This window comes from Rhinoraja longicauda, chromosome 4 (genome assembly GCF_053455715.1).
Source record: "Rhinoraja longicauda isolate Sanriku21f chromosome 4, sRhiLon1.1, whole genome shotgun sequence".
Lineage (NCBI taxonomy): Eukaryota > Metazoa > Chordata > Chondrichthyes > Rajiformes > Arhynchobatidae > Rhinoraja > Rhinoraja longicauda.
In genome coordinates, this window is record NC_135956.1 from 50207337 (window position 1) to 50226951 (window position 19615).

The 19615-nt window shown below is 43.4% G+C and overlaps 1 protein-coding gene across 3 annotated transcripts in view; it reads left to right on the forward strand.

Annotated features, from left to right (window-relative positions):
* The window catches only part of ctdp1 (CTD (carboxy-terminal domain, RNA polymerase II, polypeptide A) phosphatase, subunit 1), a 232126-nt gene that overhangs the window by 36911 nt on the left and 175600 nt on the right, over nucleotides 1-19615 (forward strand). For all 3 annotated transcript variants that reach the window (XM_078398633.1, XM_078398634.1, XM_078398635.1), the window contains exons 4-8: nucleotides 1889-2017; nucleotides 5325-5475; nucleotides 12476-12566; nucleotides 17092-17258; nucleotides 18159-19277. In XM_078398633.1, the coding sequence (XP_078254759.1) occupies nucleotides 1889-2017; nucleotides 5325-5475; nucleotides 12476-12566; nucleotides 17092-17258; nucleotides 18159-19277 (1657 nt within the window). The remainder of the gene's footprint in view (nucleotides 1-1888; nucleotides 2018-5324; nucleotides 5476-12475; nucleotides 12567-17091; nucleotides 17259-18158; nucleotides 19278-19615) is intronic.

Below are 19615 nucleotides of genomic sequence, written 5' to 3' on the forward strand. Positions count from 1 at the left end.
TCAATTATTTAAGTTCAATTCCAACTGTCAATTCTCGCTTACTTTCTCAGTTGATCTAGATCCTGTTGTAATTTTAGATAACCTTCTTATTCCACTTTACCACTAATTTTGGTGACATCCTCAAATTTACAAAACATGCCAACTACATCCAGATCTTGCTGAATTGTTGTACAGGTTAAAAATGGTGCAAGGCCAATCCTGATTCCTATTTTTCTAATATCACGTGGTTTAATTTGGTCTTAAATTCTTTAATATTTCATGTTTGACATGAAATATCTTCCTGGTCAGTCAGAGTTGATCTGTTTTGATCAACTTGGATTATTGTCTCTGGAGTGTCACAGGCTGAGACAAACTTGGATTGTTTTCTCTGGAACGTTGGAGACTGAGGGGAGATGTGATAGAAGATGTGTTAAGTTATGAGAGGCATAGAAAAGGTAGACAAGATGGAAATGTCAAAGATTAGAGGGAATGGGTTTATGGTGAGAGGGCCAAAGTTTAAGGAAAATGTGCGGGTCAAGTTTTCCTTTTACACATAGAGTGGTGGGTACCTAGAACATACTGCCAAGGACAGTGGTGGAGGCAGGTAAGCTTTTAATAAGCTTCTAGATAGGCATGTGGATATGCAGAAAATGGAGGGATATGGATCATTTGCAGGTAGAGGAGATTAAATTCGAGTTTGGCATGGATATTGTGGTCTGAAGGATGTGTTCCTGTGGTGTACTGTTCTATACTTTGCTGGTTCTTCTGACACTCAAGTTCCCAACAATCACTTGATCTTGATCACACTGTGCTGGCCTCCTGAAAAGAATATCGAGCTGACACAGGCAATGTTCCAATTGATCTCATTCAGCACCATGGATATTTATAATTCAAAGAGTAGGAAAAGTTGATGTACTGCACTAAATTCTGCATGAACTGAACTGGGCAGTAAAAAAAACAGTGCTGGAGGGATGAAGTGGGTCAGGCAGCATGTGTGCTTACTGGGATGGGGGGAAAGAGGAGCAAGACGGGGGCAAGCTGGTATTACTTGAAATTAGAGAATTCAGCGTTCATACTGTTGAGTTATAGGCTACCTAAGTGGGAGGTGAAGTGATGTTCTTCCAGTGTGTGTGTGCTCTTACACTGGTGATGGAGGAGGGGAAGGGACAGGGACAGAGAGGTTGGTATGGGAAGGAGTTAAAATGGTTCGCAAACGGATTCTCCAGCAGGCCATGGGGTACAGGACGCAAGTGTCTGGCAAAACATTGACGAGTCTGCAATTGATCTTGCCAATGTGGAGGAGGTCACGTCGGGAGCGCTGAATGCAATGGATGGGTTAGAAGAGGTTTAACTGAACCTCTCTCACCTGGAAGGGCTACTGAGGTCCCTGGGTGCAAAGGCGAGAGGAGGTATAGGGGCGGGCATTACATATCCTGTGGTTGCGGGGGAAAGTGTCTTGGGTGCGGAGGGGTGAATGAATCAAGGAGATGCGGAGGAAATTGTCTCTGAAATGTCCTTTTAAATTTATAAAGGAGTTGTGCAGGACAAACTAGAGAAAATATGTCTACGAAGGCCTTTGGTGTTAAGTCATAAACTCTGGAGGAGTTTCTTTACCCAGAGAATAATGAGACACTGAATTTTGTAAACACAGAGTGGTCGAGGGATTTCCCGAATGCATTTAAAGTGAAAGCCAGGTGGCCCTCGAGGGACAAAGGAATACAAGACCATGCTGGTGTAGTTCAACAGAGTTGGACGAGGCTTAAATTGAGGACCGAGTCCGACAAGGATTCGGAGATTAGCCATTTTCTGTGTTGTAAAGTTTCTCTGTACATGATAAATTAACAGATGTGTATGGATGTGTAATTTTATTTCTTCCTTTTATCTCCTCTTCCCCACCACCAACATACAGCAAGCTGAGCAATTGGGTCGGGAGGATCAGCAGTGGCTGCACAAGAACCAAAAGTTAGTGTTGATGGTGGACCTGGATCAGACTTTAATCCACACAACAGAGCAGTTGTACCAAAAAGTACCCAACAAGGTGAGCTGGAGCTCTTGCTGATTTATCACCATTCCTTCATTGTCACTGTGTGTTAGTCCTGGAAGTCCTTCCGTAGCAGCACTGCAAGATCACCTTCAGCAGAAAGGCTGTATGATCAAGGACCACTCAAACCCGGTCATTCTTCTCCCCTCTCCCGTCAGGCAGATGCTACTAAAGTTTAGTTTAGTTTAGAGATGCAGCTTGGAAATGGGTACTTTGGCCCACCGAGTTCATGCGGCACCTGTTCACACTAGTTCTATGTTATCCCACTTTCTCATTTACTCCCTCAACACTAGGGACAATTTTACAGAGGCAAATTAACCTATAAACCTGCAATTCTTTTGGATGTGAGAGTTAACCAGAGCACCCAGAGGAAACTCGCATGGTCATAGGAAGAACATGCAAACTCCACATTCTGCACATACATCCCCCCTAGGTCAGGATTGAACCCTAGGTCCCCGATGCTTTGAGACCGTAGGTCTACCAGCTGTGTCACTGTGCTGCTCTTTAAAAGCATGTATCACTGGAATGAAGAACAGCTTCCTCCCTGCTGTGGTCAGACTTTTGAATGAACTTTTCAAATTCTAAGTATGTATTCCAATCCACCTTGCGGTCCTAGTGCAGTGAGGCAGTAACACTACCAGCTGCACCACTGTGGAATATTAGGTGTTAGTTAGAGGCTTAAGTACGAAACTCTGGGCTGATGACAGTGCGGTACTGAGGGAGTGCTGCATCATTGGTGGGGTATTAACTCAGAGAACATGTAGGAGGATGCCAAAGATTCTGTGGCACTTTGGGAAAAGGTGCAGCAGGGTATCCTGGCCAATATTTATCCTACATCCAAGGATGGAAAATCCGGTCATAGTCATGATGCAGGTTGTGGGAGCTGACTACGAGCAAATATGCCATATTGTTGAATGTATTACAACAATTACCATACGGCCACCGTGCGTTTTACGTGGGGGTTATGCATTTGAAAGGCAGCGAATAAATCAAAAAGCTTGTAAATCAAGCATATGTCAGGCATCACACGCGACTATGTTGACATTTGGTGCCAGGCATAAATTTGAGCTTGTTATTCTGAAAATAGGATTATACTTTGTTAGTAATTAAAGAAATGTGTTATTCTAAAAACATGTAAACCAAGCACACATAAAATGCAAGGTGCCTGTATTCTCCTGGGTGTGGTGTGTCCTTGAAGAGCCCTGTGTCACCTCTCATTGCTCGTGTTGCTTTGAAGTGCCCAACGTATGTCAAGGTTTCTCTGTGAATCCCTTGCTCGTCACCTTGACAAACATCTTCATGGGCGCCAAGCTAGTTAGAAGCTCTGTGGCCAGCACCATCCTTGCCATCTACACAGTTTTATGGGCTGCTTAGCAGGCGTGATCGGTTTTTCAATGTTCTATAGATTCAGGATCAGTTCCTGTGGATTGGAGGATAGCAAATGTTATCCCACTTTTTAAGAAAGGAGGGAGAGAGAAAACGGGTAATTATAGACCAGTTAGTCTGACATCAGTGGTGGGGAAGATGCTGGAGTCAATTATAAAAGACGAAATTGCTGAGCATTTGGATAGCAGTAACAGGATCATTCTGAGTCAGCATGGATTTATGAAGGGGAAATCATGCTTGACAAATCTACTGGAATTTTTTGAGGATGTAACTAGGAAAATTGACAGGGGAGAGTCAGTGGATGTGGTGTACCTCGACTTTCAGAAAGCCTTCGACAAGGTCCCACATAGGAGATTAGTGGGCAAAATTAGGGCACATGGTATTGGGGGTAGGGTACTGACATGGATAGAAAATTGGTTGACGGACAGAAAGCAAAGAGTGGGGATAAATGGGTCCCTTTCGGAATGGCAGGCAGTGACCAGTGGGGTACCGCAAGGTTCGGTGCTGGGACCCCAGCTATTACGATATACATTAATGACTTAGACGAAGGGATTAAAAGTACCATTAGCAAATTTGCAGATGATACTAAGCTGGGGGGTAGTGTGAATTGTGAGGAAGATGCAATAAGGCTGCAGGGTGACTTGGACAGGTTGTGTGAGTGGGCGGATACATGGCAGATGCAGTTTAATGTAGATAAGTGTGAGGTTATTCACTTTGGAAGTAAGAATAGAAAGGCAGATTATTATCTGAATGGTGTCAAGTTAGGAGGAGGGGGAGTTCAACGAGATCTGGGTGTCCTAGTGCATCAGTCAATGAAAGGAAGCATGCAGGTACAGCAGGCAGTGAAGAAAGCCAATGGAATGTTGGCCTTCATAACAAGAGGAGTTGAGTATAGGAGCAAAGAGGTCATCATATCATATCATATATATACAGCCGGAAAAAGGCCTTTTCGGCCCTCCAAGTCCGTGCCGCCCAGCGATCCCCGTACATTAACACTATCCTACACCCACTAGGGACAATTTTTACACTTACATTTTACCCAGCCAATTAACCTACATACCTGTACGTCTTTGGAATGTGGGAGGAAACCGAAGATCTCGGAGAAAACCCACGCAGGTCACGGGGAGAACGTACAAACTCCTTACAGTGCAGCACCCGTAGTCAGGATCGAACCTGAGTCTCCGGCGCTGCATTCGCTGTAAAGCAGCAACTCTACCGCTGCGCTACCGTGCCTTCTACAGTTGTACCGGGCCCTGGTGAGACCTCACCTGGAGTACTGTGTGCAGTTTTGGTCTCCAAATTTGAGGAAGGATATTCTTGCTATGGAGGGCGTGCAGCGTAGGTTCACTAGGTTAATTCCCGGAATGGCGGGACTGTCGTATGTTGAAAGGCCGGAGCGATTGGGCTTGTATACACTGGAATTTAGAAGGATGAGGGGGGATCTTATTGAAACATATAAGATAATTAGGGGATTGGACACATTAGAGGCAGGAAACATGTTCCCAATGTTGGGGGAGTCCAGAACAAGGGGCCACAATTTAAGAATAAGGGGTAGGCCATTTAGAACGGAGATGAGGAAGAACTTTTTCAGTCAGAGAGTGGTGAAGGTGTGGAATTCTCTGCCTCAGAAGGCAGTGGAGGCCAGTTCGTTGAATGCTTTCAAGAGAGAGCTGGATAGAGCTCTTAAGGATAGCAGAGTGAGGGGGTATGGGGAGAAGGCAGGAACGGGGTACTGATTGAGAGTGATCAGCCATGATCGCATTGAATGGCGGTGCTGGCTCGAAGGGCTGAATGGCCTACTCCTGCACCTATTGTCTATTGATTTAGTGCTGTGATTTAGGCATGAATTGAAAATTGATGGTGGACTTGCCAGTTCTTTTGGAATTGTAACTCTGCTGATTTTTATTACCACCTGCAGGGAATATTTCACTTCCAGCTCGGCAGAGGAGAGCCAATGCTACACACGCGCCTGAGGCCACATTGTAAAGAGTTCCTGGAGAAAATAGCTAAACTCTACGAGCTGCACGTATTCACCTTTGGCAGCAGACTCTACGCTCATACTATTGCAGGTATGCAAGGCAAAGTAGGCAACGGCAGGTTAACCAACTGCCAAAACTTTGAAATCCTTAACTTGTTCACAGGATAATTGCAGACTGCCTTCTGATAGGTTGCTGGGCCATATCCGAGGGTAGTGGAGATTTGGGTTGGATTGGCCAGACTAGTTGAGGAAGGCATATTCCCTCCAATGGTGGGCTTCAGTGAAACTGGTTGGTTTTTAGTCTTGCCGTTTATACTCAGTTGCTAGATTCCACCTTTGCTGCAAACACAAATATTCTTGGGGCCATTTCTTTCTGTTGATTGGAGACACAAAGAACTGCAGATGCTGGTTTACAAAAAAGATACAAAGTACTGGAGTAACAGTGGGTCAGACATCAAGCATCTCTGGAGAACATGGATAGGTGATGTTTCAGGTCTGGACCTACAGTATGAAGAAAGGTTCCGACCCGAAACATCACCTAACCATGTTCTCCAGAGATGCTACTTGATCTGCTGAGTTACAGCAGCACTTTGTGTCTTCCAGTTGATTCTTTGGTTGCTTCTTTGTTGCCTTTCTCCATTCTATGTTAGTTCATAAGGTCATAGTGATAGGAGCAGAGTTAGGCCCATCAAGCCTACTCCGCCATTCAATCGTGGCTGATCTATCCCTCCTGCATTCTCCCCATATTTGTGAATTACTTAGCTCTCTCTATACCGTGCTTTAGATTCTTAACAACAATTTTACATCTTTTTTTATTGATGTGTAGCGTTGTTTTTCCCAGCATGCCCTCTACACTTTATTAAACTAGAGTTGGGCCCTTGACTTGATAGCAGGCTACTTAGGTTGTGGATTGTGATGGAATACATTTCTGAGGATGGTCCACAGTGTTCTTGGATGTCTTGGAAGTGGAAAGTATTGTGGGTGTGAAGACTGGACTTTGTTTAGTTTAGCTTAGAGTTACAAAGTGGAAACAGGCCCACTGAGTCTGCACCAACCAACGATCCCCACACACTAACACTATCCTACACACTAGAGCCAATTTACATTTATACCAAGCCAATTAACCCACTAACCTGTACGTCTTTGGAGTGTGGGAGGAAACTGGAGTTTCCCAGAGAAAACCCATACAGGTTACAGGGAGAACGTACAAACTCCGCACAGTCAGCATCCATCTAACCCAGGTCTCTGGCGCTGTAAGGAAGCAACTCTACAGCTGTGCCATCCCTTCTCCATGGGGACTGTGCCATGGTCACTCCTTCCATGGCCATCAAGCACAGCTGCAATGGATAGATTGTTGAGGAAGTCATCAAACAGTTCTTTCACTACCTATCACAATCCCAGTTTGGCCACTTTTCTTTTTAGAGACTGGCTAGAAAGAACGGGATATAAATGACACATGCAGTATGACTCCTTGCACTGCAGCCCTTTTCAAACTACTACAAACCAGAAGCACTGCAGGAACAGCTGTTGCCTCTGCCTCTTTAGCAATGTTTTTTGTTCAATCAAGTATTTTTCTTTTATAGAGAAACAGACTCTGAGAACTGATGTTAGATCAATGACCTGACAAGTTAATCCTATTTCCCTTGTCACAGATGCTATCTGACCAGCTGGATATTTCCAGTAATTGTAATTTTTAACTCAGATTTTCAGCAATTTTGCCTTGCTTGTATACGTACATGTAAATTTAATCTGATTAAGGGGATTTTGTTTTTGATGTTTGGAATTAATTGTACTGCTGCAAATGAACACAGGACGGCAGTATCAACCTGGAACTTGCAACTCCTCTAGCCATTCCATGAAATAAAAAGAAATGGCAGCGAACGCGTTCATTTTTTTCCTTTATAAACAACCTGAAGGAATCACAAAATAATTACCATCAGAGAAGAAGGTCATTCAGCCCCTTAAAACTGGAACAGCTCTATGTCACGTCAGCCTAGCGGGTCTGACGAACCCTTTCCCTTTTCAGTGCCCTCCAATTTTGTTCCATTCAAGTATTTGGAGTCAGAGAGAGATGCAGCAACAAAACATGGCCTTCAGCCATCTAACACCCATTGACACAATTTCAACATAAATCTGATTTTTGATTCTCCCCACATTCCCATCAACTGCTCCTGGATTCTCCCATTCCCTGATATGCGAAGGATGGGGGGGGAACAATACACAGCGGTCAATTAATTTATCCTTGGAATACGAGAGGAATTCTGATCACCCGGGGAGTGTCCACGTGGTCATGAAGAATGCCTAGACTCCACATACACAACACTTGAGGTAAACATTGAACCTGGTCTCTGTCACTGTGAGACAGCGGGTCTCCTGGCTGTTGCATTCTTTTCCCATGGCTTACAAATGGCTTATGTCCAGTTCCCTCTCGAGCACCATGCTTGAATCTTTACTGCCATGGCGGCACGGTGGCACAGCGGTAGAGTTGCTGCCTTACAGCGAATGCAGCGCCGGAGACTCGGGTTCGATCCTGACTACGGGTGCTGTACTGTACGGAGTTTGTACGTTCTCCCCGTGACCTGTGTGGGTTTTCTCCGAGATCTTCGGTTTCCTCCCACACTCCAAAGACATACAGGTTTGTAGGCTAATTGGCTGGGCAAATGTAAAAATTGTCCCTAGTGGGTGTAGGATAGTGTTAGTGTATTGGGATCGCTGGGCGGCGCGGACCCGGTGGGCCGAAGGGCCTGTTTCTGTGCTGTATCTCTAAATCTAAAAAAATCTATTCCTGCTGATCTATTCCATATCCTGCTTTTTTTTAAACAGAAAAATGCTCTTGTTACCTCTTATTCTTTAGCCCGTCATCTTCATTCTGTCCTCTGGTTTTGAAAATTATTTTTTTGTGGGAGGGGAGATGTACGGGGCAAGTTTTTGTAACAGAAGTTGGTGAGTGTCTGGTACGCACTGCGAGGGATGGTGGTTGAGATAGGTACGATAATGGCATTTGTGACTTTTGGATAGGCACATGGTTATGCAGAGCATGGTGTGATATGGAATATATGGAGGCAGTTAAGAGTTGGTCTTGGCATCATGTTTGGCACTACATTGTGGGCCGAAGGGCCTGTTCCTGTGCGATGCTGTTCTATGTTCATTTAGGTAGATATACACACACCGTCTATACTTCATGCTGCTATGGAAGCAGCCAACTTGATCAAGGACCATAGGCATACTGGTTCTCTCTCTTCTCCCCTCCCCCGTCAGGCAGAAGATACAAAAGCTTATACTACCAGATTGAAGAGCATCTTCTTTGCTGTTATCAGACAAGATCATTGGAACAATATGTAAACTCTACACATACAGCTCTGGAGATCAGAATTGCGCTCGGATTTCTAGCGCTGTGAAGCAGAGATTCTACCAGTTGCGCCACTGTCTCAGCCATCTCTGGAACCTTTGGGCATCTGCATTCCCAGTCAGGTAGAGTGAGATAAAACTATGTGGGGCAATGAAGTAGAACAAATAACAGTGGTGTAGATCGGAAGGGAATGGAGAAAATACTTATTTTTGTTTATCAACACAAACTGCTTTGGAGTGTAGTCAGTATGTAATAGCAAAAGTGGCAGACAACCAATAGAGAACAGGCAGCACCTGTTGCTCATCCCTAATTGTCCTTGCAGGTGAGGCTGAGCAGTTGCCTTTGTCCACTGCAGATTATTCCTGCAGTGCTGAAGAAGGGTCTCGACCTGAAACGTCACCTACTCCTCTTCTCCAGAGATGCTGTCTGACCCGCTGATTTACTCCAGCTTTTTGTGTCCATATGCTGTTCGATAGGTTATCTAGGATTAGATCCAGTGATTGCGAAGAAACAGCAAATATACCTCCAGTTCAGGATGTCCATCTGATCTATGCCTCTCATAATTTTATACACATCTATCAGGTTTCCCCGTACCTCTGACTCCCTAGAGAACACAATCCAAGTTGGTGTTCCTGTGTACCTGCTACCTCTGTCCTTGGTAACAGGTGAGCAGGGTGTTAAAGGGGGGTGGGGGTGAAGGAAGGTACAGTGCATATTGAAGGTGGACAACAGGACAGTTACAATACCCCAGTGGTGGAGGGAATGACTTGGGCAAGTAGGGGGAGTACTCCATCACACTCCGGACTTTTGCTTTGTGGAAAACTTGAGTTGCTCATCCCAGGACACACAGCCTTCGATGGCTCCCATCTGGGTGTGAATCTAATCCTGGGCAGACTCAAACAGCACTGCAGGTATGACCTGCATTGGACAAAGGTGACTGCTCACCCCCACCTGCGAGGACAATTAGGGGTAGGCAACAAGTGCTGCCTGCACTGCTTGGATGTGGCTGGTGCTGAGAACAATTCAGCTGTTCATTAAAATGCTCTTTTTCCTTCCATGGCTAAGTTTATCCTCCCCCCCCCCCATCCTTTTCTTTCTCCCCTCCTGGAATCAATGGGTCCTAAAAAATATTTTCATGTTCTGACTAAAGGGCAGGATCTTGAAATAGAGGTGCAGTCTGACATCTCTATTTTCTGTTTATGCTGCACAATTCTGACATCTGATGTATTTTGTTGGTTTTGGCTTCATGCTTTTATTTAAAAGTGCTTTGGACTTTAATTTGTCAGAAAAGTATATACTCATTAAATTCATCTCCATTATCTTGTTTGCAGATATTATGCTGAGGCAATTAATCTGAGTTGCATTGCTCCTTAATTATTAGATGTCTCAAATTTTGCAATCCTCTAATAATTAATAACCAAGCAACTATTCGTTGGGTACTTGGGTACATTTGATAGTCGACTTCAGCATTTTAAATTTAATAATTAACATTATAATGTCTGCATCTCTAAAGGTGCAGAGAATGGCCAATTTCTTCTTTGATGCTGTTTGGAATTTGTTTTTCATGTAACATTGCAGATGTTTTCTGCTGGCAAAGTCCTTGTTACACCAGCATTTGGACAGATTTTTCTATTTTAATGCACAAGATTTCTGAATTTCCCACTGAATCTTGTGAAGGCTTAAAATTAAATTTTGGATCAATTGAAAAACTTCAATTCTCAGTTTCAGGAACACAGCAGCAAGCTGGGTTGTTTTTCCGCATTAACCAAAAAAGTAATTTTCTTCTTTGCGATGCCACCCTTTCATTGAGCTCAATTTTGAGTTGTCCTTTTATCGTTACATCCTGCTGACTGTGTGTGCGTGCATGCGTGCGTGCACACACATGGGAAGCACAAGATCTCCAACAGTGCAAAAGCAAAACACTGCAGACTCTGGGAATCCAAAATAAAGTCAAGAAATGGGAGTATTGGTCAGCAGATCAGGCGCAATCTGTGGAGAGAGAGAGAGAGAACCAGAGCTCTCTTTTTCAAGTTGAGACCCAGTGGATACCACTGGGAATAAAGTAGCGATAAAACCAGTTAAAGGATGCAGGGAATGAGCTGAACAGAGGAGAGAACAAACGTTTATGTGGAAGAGGGGCGTTAAATGATAAAAGAGGGTGAGGGCAGAAGGTAAAAGAGGATTGTTGGGAAATGAACTGTAGAATGTGTCATTTGAGAGGCAGAGAAGAATGACTGATTAAGGCTGATATCTGATATCTCATTCTCTTACAACATGTCATCCATCCCATCGAATCCATGCAAACTTTCAGGAAAACAATTCCTTCAATCCCATTCCCATACATTTCCCTGCAACATGTTCTCCCTCGCATGTCGATTAAACACTCCCTGTTATTTTCTTGCCCACCTACGATGAGTTTAGGTTTATTATTGGTACGTGTACTGAGTAGTTGAAAGTTTTCCTTTTAAATGCTATAAAATCAAATTGGATAATATACATAAATACAATCAAGCCAAACTAATGTATAATATGTTGAGCGAAGGAAAAAATATAGAGTGTAGAATATAGTATAGTATAGTTTGGATCAGAGATACAGCATGCAAATAGGGCCCTTGGCCCACTGGGTCCACGCCGACCATCAATCATCCGTTTGCACACTAGTTCTATGTTATCCTACTTTTGCATCCACATCCTACACACTATTTACAGAGGGCTAATTAACCTGCAAACCTGCACGTCTTTGGGATGTGGGAGGAAAACGGAACATCCAGAAGAAACCCACGTGGTCACGGTGCGAACGTGAAAACTCCACACAAGCAGCACCCAAGATCACAGTTGAACCTGGGTCTCTGGCCTTGTGAGGCAGCAGCTCTACCAGTCATGTCATCGTACTGTCCTCCGCATTATAGCGCAACAGTTCCAGAGACAATGTCCGCAGTGCGGCAGAGGAAATCGGACTGTACCCTAGCTTCTGGAACAGCCATTCAGAAGCGTGTTAACAGAGAAGAAGAAGCTGTTGCTGAGTCTGGTGGTGCGCGCCTTTGAGCTTTGCATCTTGTGCCTGACAATAGAGGGGAGGAAAAGGAATGATTGGGGTGCAAAAGGTCTTTGGTTACGTTGGCTGCTTTCCTGAGGCAGTGTGAAGTGTTGACAGAGGTAATATAATGCAGCCAATGAACCTCCCATCAGCGCACCTTTGGAAAAAGGCCAGAGCTCCCAGAAGAAACCTCCCCATTAAAAGGACAATGTGCAGATTGCACACAGACAGTATCAGTGACCAAGATTTCAGGTCACTGGAGCTGTGCGGCACAAGGATCTGGAAGGTAGCTTTTGTCCGTACGTGCGAGGTTCTTGCAGTTTATGTGGTTAAGAGCAGAGACAGTAGGGTTGATGAGTGATCACGGCACCATGGAACTGGGACCATTCAAGTTGGGAATCAAAAATAAAGTTGTGAGAATAGGGAAGGCAGTAGTTAGGAGAATGTTCTTGTTCTCTGTAGCTGAGTACGAAAGGCATGATGACCTATTTCTTTCCTTCTCCACTGACGGTGCCTGATCTGATAATGCTGATATTTAATTTGCTGATTTAATCTCGGATCTCCTGCACCAGTGGCATTGTAACTTTATGATTGACTGCTTGGGGTACTTGAAACTTTGTTTCTTGTGACTTCACTTCCACCCATGTTTACCTCCCATTTAATAACCAACTTTTTTTTCCTGTTTTGCTTTATTTTTAACTAAAGGCTTTCTGGATCCAGAAAAGAGACTTTTTTCACATCGAATTTTGTCAAGAGATGAGTGCATCGATCCATATTCTAAGACCGGCAATCTGCGGTGAGTACTGTGCTGTGTCTAATGACTCTGTATGCACATGCACGTATTTGGTGCAGAATGCACAGCTATTAACTTGCAATCATTGCAACAACCACATCCGGTAGTTGCAGTTCTCGTTCCAGAACATTTTCTACAAAACGTTTAGATTTGTCAGAAATGAGAAAGTTCGGCTGCAGTATTGTTGACATGCTTTGTGAATGGGTTTGTGATTTTTGTCATGTTTTGAGGTCAGAACGTTACAGGTCTCATTGGCTAGAAACTGATTCAGAATTGCTCTGAGCACGAAAAATATAACCATCTTTCTCCATACATTCCATTATTCTGATGTATCCATGGTCACCATTCTCACCCCTCAATATAACCCTAACACTACTTCCCTGCTGCTGATGCTATTGAGAAACGTACAGAGACACAACCACTTTGGTCTCACACAATCCCAGTACATATTTTCCATTACCTTTTTTTCAAAATAAAAGATAATCCCATTCCCCCCCAAACTGAAGGGTCTTAGAAGATATGTTTCACACCAACACAGGTTCATTGGTTCTTGGAGACGGCACTAGTGGACTGTCATGTAGCCACAGTGGGGAGGAAGTCTGCTTCGCTCAACTTTAGTGCATGAACTGGCCTGCCTGGATTCATCACATCTTCCTATTCCAACTCCAAGCGGGGACAGTAACAAGATACATATGATCAACTACTCTGATTCTCCTGGGAGATTCCCAATGGGAGCATAGGATAGTGGCACAGTGTTCGCTTACATGAAATATCCAAAGTAAATGAGTTGAAGTCTTGCAGAAATGAGTTTTTGGAGGATAGGCTTTTCACACACAGAGTGGTTGATATTTGGAGTGCCGGAGGAGGAAGAGGATTCAAATATTATTACGTCTAAGGGGCATATAGATGAACATAAATAGGTGAGGCATTTAATGTGGGTGCTGATGGTCATAAAGATCGGCGTGGATATGGCGTGTGAAGGACTTGTATCCATGCTGCGTGACTTTATGGCTGTTTGAAAATCTACAGCGATATTTGGAAGCTCAACGACAAACCTCAAGAAGCACCGGGACTACAGAAGGTAGCAGCAAGTCTCAATGTTTATTCCTGTTCAGCTGGTCGCTGTAGGGTGTGGTTGCTGAGTGATGTGTTGACAAGTACGATGTGTACAGCTCCTTTCATGAGTGCCTCATGCCTCAAGCAGTTTGACAGTCAGCCCCTTGGCAATCATCCATTTATCATTAATGGCTTTGGCTCCTTTGGAATAGTAATGGTGTAGAAGGAGATTGTTCATAAAAATTACAAAGCAGAGCATTCTTTTGAAGAGAGAAAAGATTGAAAGCTGCTTGTATTTGGAAAGAACTGGATGTGCTTGCACTAAAATAATCAAAAGGTGGTGAGTAGGTGCAGCAAACAATCAGAGTCGTATAGTATGGAAACAGGCCTTTCGATCCACCTGACCAGTAGGCACCCGATTGTATCTATCCCATCTTCCAACACTTCAAGCAATGTCTCGGCAATTTTCATGCTCATCCAGATACTACTTGAATGCTGTCAGCCACTCTGCTTCCACCACTTTCACAGTCAGTATATTCCTCCGATCCCCTCTATATCTTTACTGTAGGAAGGAACTGCAGATGCTGGTTTAAACCGAAGATAGACACAAGAAACTGGAGTAACTCAGTGGGACAGGCAGCATCTCTGGAGAGAAGGAATGGGTGACGTTTAGGGTCGAGTGTCTCGATGCTGCCGATCCCGCTAAGTTACTCCAGCTTTTTGGGTCTATCTTCCCTCTAAATCTTTTATCCCTTACTCTAATTCTATGTCTTTTAGTTGTATTCACCTGTGAAAAATAGAATAGTAGTCTGCAGTCTACCTAATGTATATACCTCATAATTTTGTATAGCTCAATCATCTCTCCACTTAACTACTTCCATCCCAGCAAAAAGAGACTTAGCCTCTCCAGTGTCCCTTCATAACCGAGAAGCCAAATTTATAAAAGCCAAAAACTGAAAATATATAATTCGTGGTATGGCCTGAAAAGAACAGTACAGCTCAAGATAGGCCCTTCGGTCCACAATGTCTGTGCTGAACATGAAGCCTAGACCAACTCTTATCTGCCTGCACAAACCATATCCCGCCATTCCCAGCATATCCATGCCCAAATCCAAAACTCTCTTAAAGGCCACTATCATTCCACACATTCACCATCGTCTAGGTGTGTAAAAAAAAAAACTTGCTCTGCACATCTCCTTTAAACTATGTCCCTCTCACCTTAAAGCTATGCCCTCTAGTGTTAGATATTCCCATTCTGGAAAAAATGTCTGACTGTCTACCACAACCTATGCCCGTAAATCTGGTGTTCTCATTGAAACATGCAGCAATCTAAAGGTAGATTTAGAGTTCAGTTTCAGTTTAGTTTATTGTCTTGTAAAACGCTTTTGTTGCGTGCTAACCCGTCAGTGGAAAGACAATCCATGATTACAATAGAGCCATTCACTGTGTACAGATACATAATATGGGAATAACGTTCAGTGCCAGATAAAGCCAGTAAAGTCTGATCAAAGATAGCCGAGGGTCACCAATGAGGTAGATAGTTGTTCAGGACTGCTCTCTAGTTGTGGGAGGATGGTTCAGTTGCTTGATAGCATCTCTTGGCTGGAGTGTCCGGAATCTGAGGTTGAAGTCTCAAAATAAGGAATTGGCTATTCAACACTGAGATGTAAAAAAGTCTTCACACACAAGGAAGCGAGTCTTTGGAATTCCCCACAAAAGGGGTGATTTGGAGGCTCAGTTTCTGATTATATTATAGATTTGTATATATTAAGGGAATAAAAGGAAGTGCAGTTGGTGCTGAAAAGTCATTCAGAGCTTAGAGCTCATCTATGAATCGCTGATAACACTGGCCATATCCATTTCAAAGCATCTCAAAGCGCTTGAGTACCTTTTGACGATTAGTTACTGCTATTGTATAAGAAATATGGCAGCCAATTGACACCAAACACACTTGCCCAAACAGCAACATGCCAATTACCAGATGATCTGGGTTTTTTTTGTTAATACTGGTCAGGATAATTCCTCTGCTCTTCTTTGAAATAGTCTCTCAAGTTACTTACGGTCATCTGTAAAGGTAAATGGGTGCCTCAATTTGATGCCCCATCTGAAATATAGCTCCTCCAGATCAAAGCGCTCTTTCTATATGGTTTGGACAAGTTGGCCCGAGTGGCATGTTTCAGTGCTGTATGATTCAATGCACTCATGTTTATATTTAATTCTCTATAGTGGAATCTGAAATCAAAAACTTCTCGTGGCCAGAGTGCTGACAACTGAGCAATTGCTGCTGATTTTTAAAGCTATGTGTAGAGCTGAGTGAGGGGGTATGGGGAGAAGGCAGGAACGGGGTACTGATTGAGAGTGATCAGCCATGATCGCATTGAATGGCGGTGCTGGCTCGAAGGGCTGAATGGCCTACTCCTGCACCTATTGTCTATTGTAGTAATTTTGTAGCCGTTGCACCGTAATTAATGTAGGTAAAATTAAATGTGTCAAAAATTAATATGAAATTAACAATAGGAGCAACATTTACTCCAATGGAGTGGTATAGATAAGCTGGCCGAAGGTCACAACTAATTGGCGGAAAGTGAAAATGGAAACTGCAGACATTTCCTCTTGTTTTCTGCTCACCATAAGTGAACCAGAAGCAAATTTACTCAGCATGCGTGGAGCTTCCAAGTATTACAGAAAATATTGAGTAATGCCCCTCAAAATGTCAGTCAATTCTCAGCTGCCTACTTTAATTAACATTTTATAAAAGTGGATGAGGATGTCAGTGGAGGATTGAAACTTTTCAAATTACAAACCAGCATTCATGCTTTGGTTGGAAATACTCGGATGGTCTGGCAAAATCTATGGAAGGATGAACAGAGATAGCACTTCAGCTTGTGTAGGAAGGAATTGCTGATGCTGGTTTAAACCATAGATAGACACAAAATGCTGGAGTAACTCATCAGGTCAGGCAATATCTCTGGAGAAAAGGAATAGGTGACGTTTCAGATCCGAAGAAGGGTCTCGACCCGAAACGTCACCTATTCCTTTTCTCCAGAGATGCTGCCTGATCCGCTGAGTTACTCCAACATTTTGTGACTATATTTAGCGTCATTCCAATTAAAGCCCATTGACCTGAAGCATTAGTGTAAGAAAATAACTGCAGATGCTGGTACAAATCGAAGGTATTTATTCACAAAATGCTGGAGTAACTCAGCAGGTCAGGCAGCATCTCAGGAGAGAAGGAATGGGCGACGTTTCGGGTCGCCCATTCCTTCTCTCCTGAGATGCTGCCTGACCTGCTGAGTTACTCCAGCATTTTGTGAATAAAAGACCTGAAGCATTAGATCTGCCTCCCTTTCCCACAGATACTACCTGACCAGCAGACAATCCCCAGCATCTTCTGTGCTTCATTTCACATTGCCAGCATTTCAAGTCTTTGATTTATACTTTCGGTTTCTTTTTTTATTTTTCGTCAATTTAGAAACCTTTTTCCATGTGGCGATTCGATGGTTTGCATCATTGATGATCGGGAAGATGTCTGGAAGTTTGCACCGAACTTAATAGTGGTGAAAAAGTACACTTATTTTCAAGGAACAGGAGATATCAATGCCCCACCAGGATCAAAAGATGCACCAGTGAAAAAGAGGGGTGAGTCTTAATCAACGAACGTAGCATGCTGCAATGGTAGCATATTTAAAAAATGTCCCCTTTAGGTAAATGAGGATTATAGTCAAGTTATTGGAATTTAAATTTCACAATGGAATTTTAAATCATTTAATAAATTCTAGAATTTAAAAGCCATTATCAATCGTTATGGCATTCTGGGTTGTAATAAAGACCCTCTTTAATATGCATTATGAAATCCAATGGTTTTACTGGTGTGACCACGATGTGTTTCTGGACCCTCAGCAATTACTTGACTCTTATTAGCCTTGAGAATTATACCATTGCTGGGTCCTCGGATATTTAGAGAATGGGTCACAAATGCTGGCCATGTTTGTAATGTTACATTCTCAAATTAATCAAAAAAGGCCATTACATCCATCTTTTCCAAGAGCAACTTATAATTAAAAAATTAAATAATAATTGATAATTGATGAGCATAATAATAATAGTGTTAAAATGGGTCTGTAGTGCTGCCAAAAACACAAGCCATAGAAGTTCATAGATGCAGAGGTTAGTGTTGTGTAATGTTCAAGAGCCTGATCGTTGTTGGGGAGAAGCTATTTTTGAACCTGATGGTCATGGTTTTCAGATGTCTGTACCTTCTACCTGATGGGAGGAGCAGAATAAGAGCATGGCCAAGGTGGTGTGTCCTTGATGATATTGGCTGTCTCTATTTTTGTCCCGTCCTTGATGATATTGGCTGTCTCTGTTTTTGCCCCAGATTCTAGCATTTGCGGTCTCTTGCATTCCCAGTAGAACAGAATTGGGCAAGGTTGGATTGATTTGAAGCACAAAGTGTGTTTTTACTTTTGATTTGGGCAATGCTTTTGGTAATCTTGTAAGTGTTTCTAACTTTGTTTCTTTTCATGCTCTGTTCTACAGTAAACCACTCTTCGAAGCACACAGAAGGATTGGAGCAGCCAGTGCCCATTTCAACTGGTGCTGTCAGCACAAGCAACAGGTGTGGTGAGGGAACGGAGACAACAGAGGAGAGTAATGGTCTGGTGGAGTGTTCCAAGAAGCAGAATGGGAACAAAAGTATTTTTAAGGATGAATCATTAAAATGTGCTGAATCTTTAGAATGTGATTCCAGTGCAAACGCTTTACATAAAAAAGTACATGAAAGGATACCTTTATGTGACGCCAACCTTCCCCACACAAAAACTGATTGTACTGATGCTTTTGATAAAACAAAAGAGTCTGAACCGTCGTCAGAGTGTGGAGTTACACCAGTAGAGAGCAGCTTGGGACAGTCTGCCAAGGAAGGCGAAAGTGATTTAGTAGCAGTTAGCAGTGAGCTTGACTTTGACCTGTCCAGTGACAGTGAGAGTGAGCCAGAGGAGGGAAAACATGGCTCCAACTCTCCCTCACCCACCCCCAGCTTGGACGGTGAGAAGAATGTGACAAAGAAGACGAGGAAACAGCGAAAGGGGGGCGCAGGGGCAAAACGTAACCACTCGGAGAAGGAAAAGGTGCTCGATTTACTGGAGACCGATCCGCGGGGTAAGGGCGCCGATCAGGAGCCCGAAGCAGATGCTGGCCAAGACACGCTTGGTGATGTGGGAAACGGCTGCACCGACAAGAAAGAAGCTGAGACTGAGTCTCAGAACAGCGAACAGTCCGGTGTGACTATGGGCGAGTCCCTGGATCAAAGCATGGATGTGGATGAGGAGGAGGAGGAGGACCAAGATGAGGATGACCATTTGATTCATTTGGAAATGGTCCTGGTCCAAGTTCACACTGAGTATTATGCCCAGTATAAGAAGTACCTCGAAAAGGAAAGACAAGTGCCTGATCTGAGGAAGATTGTTCCAGAACTGAAGAGCAAGGCACTTAAAGGCACAAGGATAATATTCAGTGGACTCTACCCAACAAACTACCCCATGGAAAAGACAAGAGAGTGGTATCATGCCACAGCCCTTGGAGCCAAGGTTAGCAAAACCTTATCTTTGAATCCCAAAGATCCCAACAGGACAACTCACTTAGTTGCTGCTCGTCCTGGTAAGTGCACTATGGTCTACCTTGTTGAGCTTTATTTTTAATGGAGGAGGAATGAAGATTAGTTCTTTTAAGCACTACATGTTGGGTTAGGCTGCTCTTTTCTAATGGTTAATAGCATTAGGAATGCACTGCTTACTAGTTTCGGCTCCTAATTCTGTACCTTGTTACATGACAAGGCTCCTCATTTATGTGGGCAGCAAGTTTTGGAAATTAATTTCATTCCTGTCCTAACACTTCAGATTTTCAATGTAGTTTGTGTGTCTAAAGATGCACCATCTGTTCCTGTCACTTACTTCACTGGTTAGTGTTTGCAAACTTACAATAGTGTGTTGTCTGTA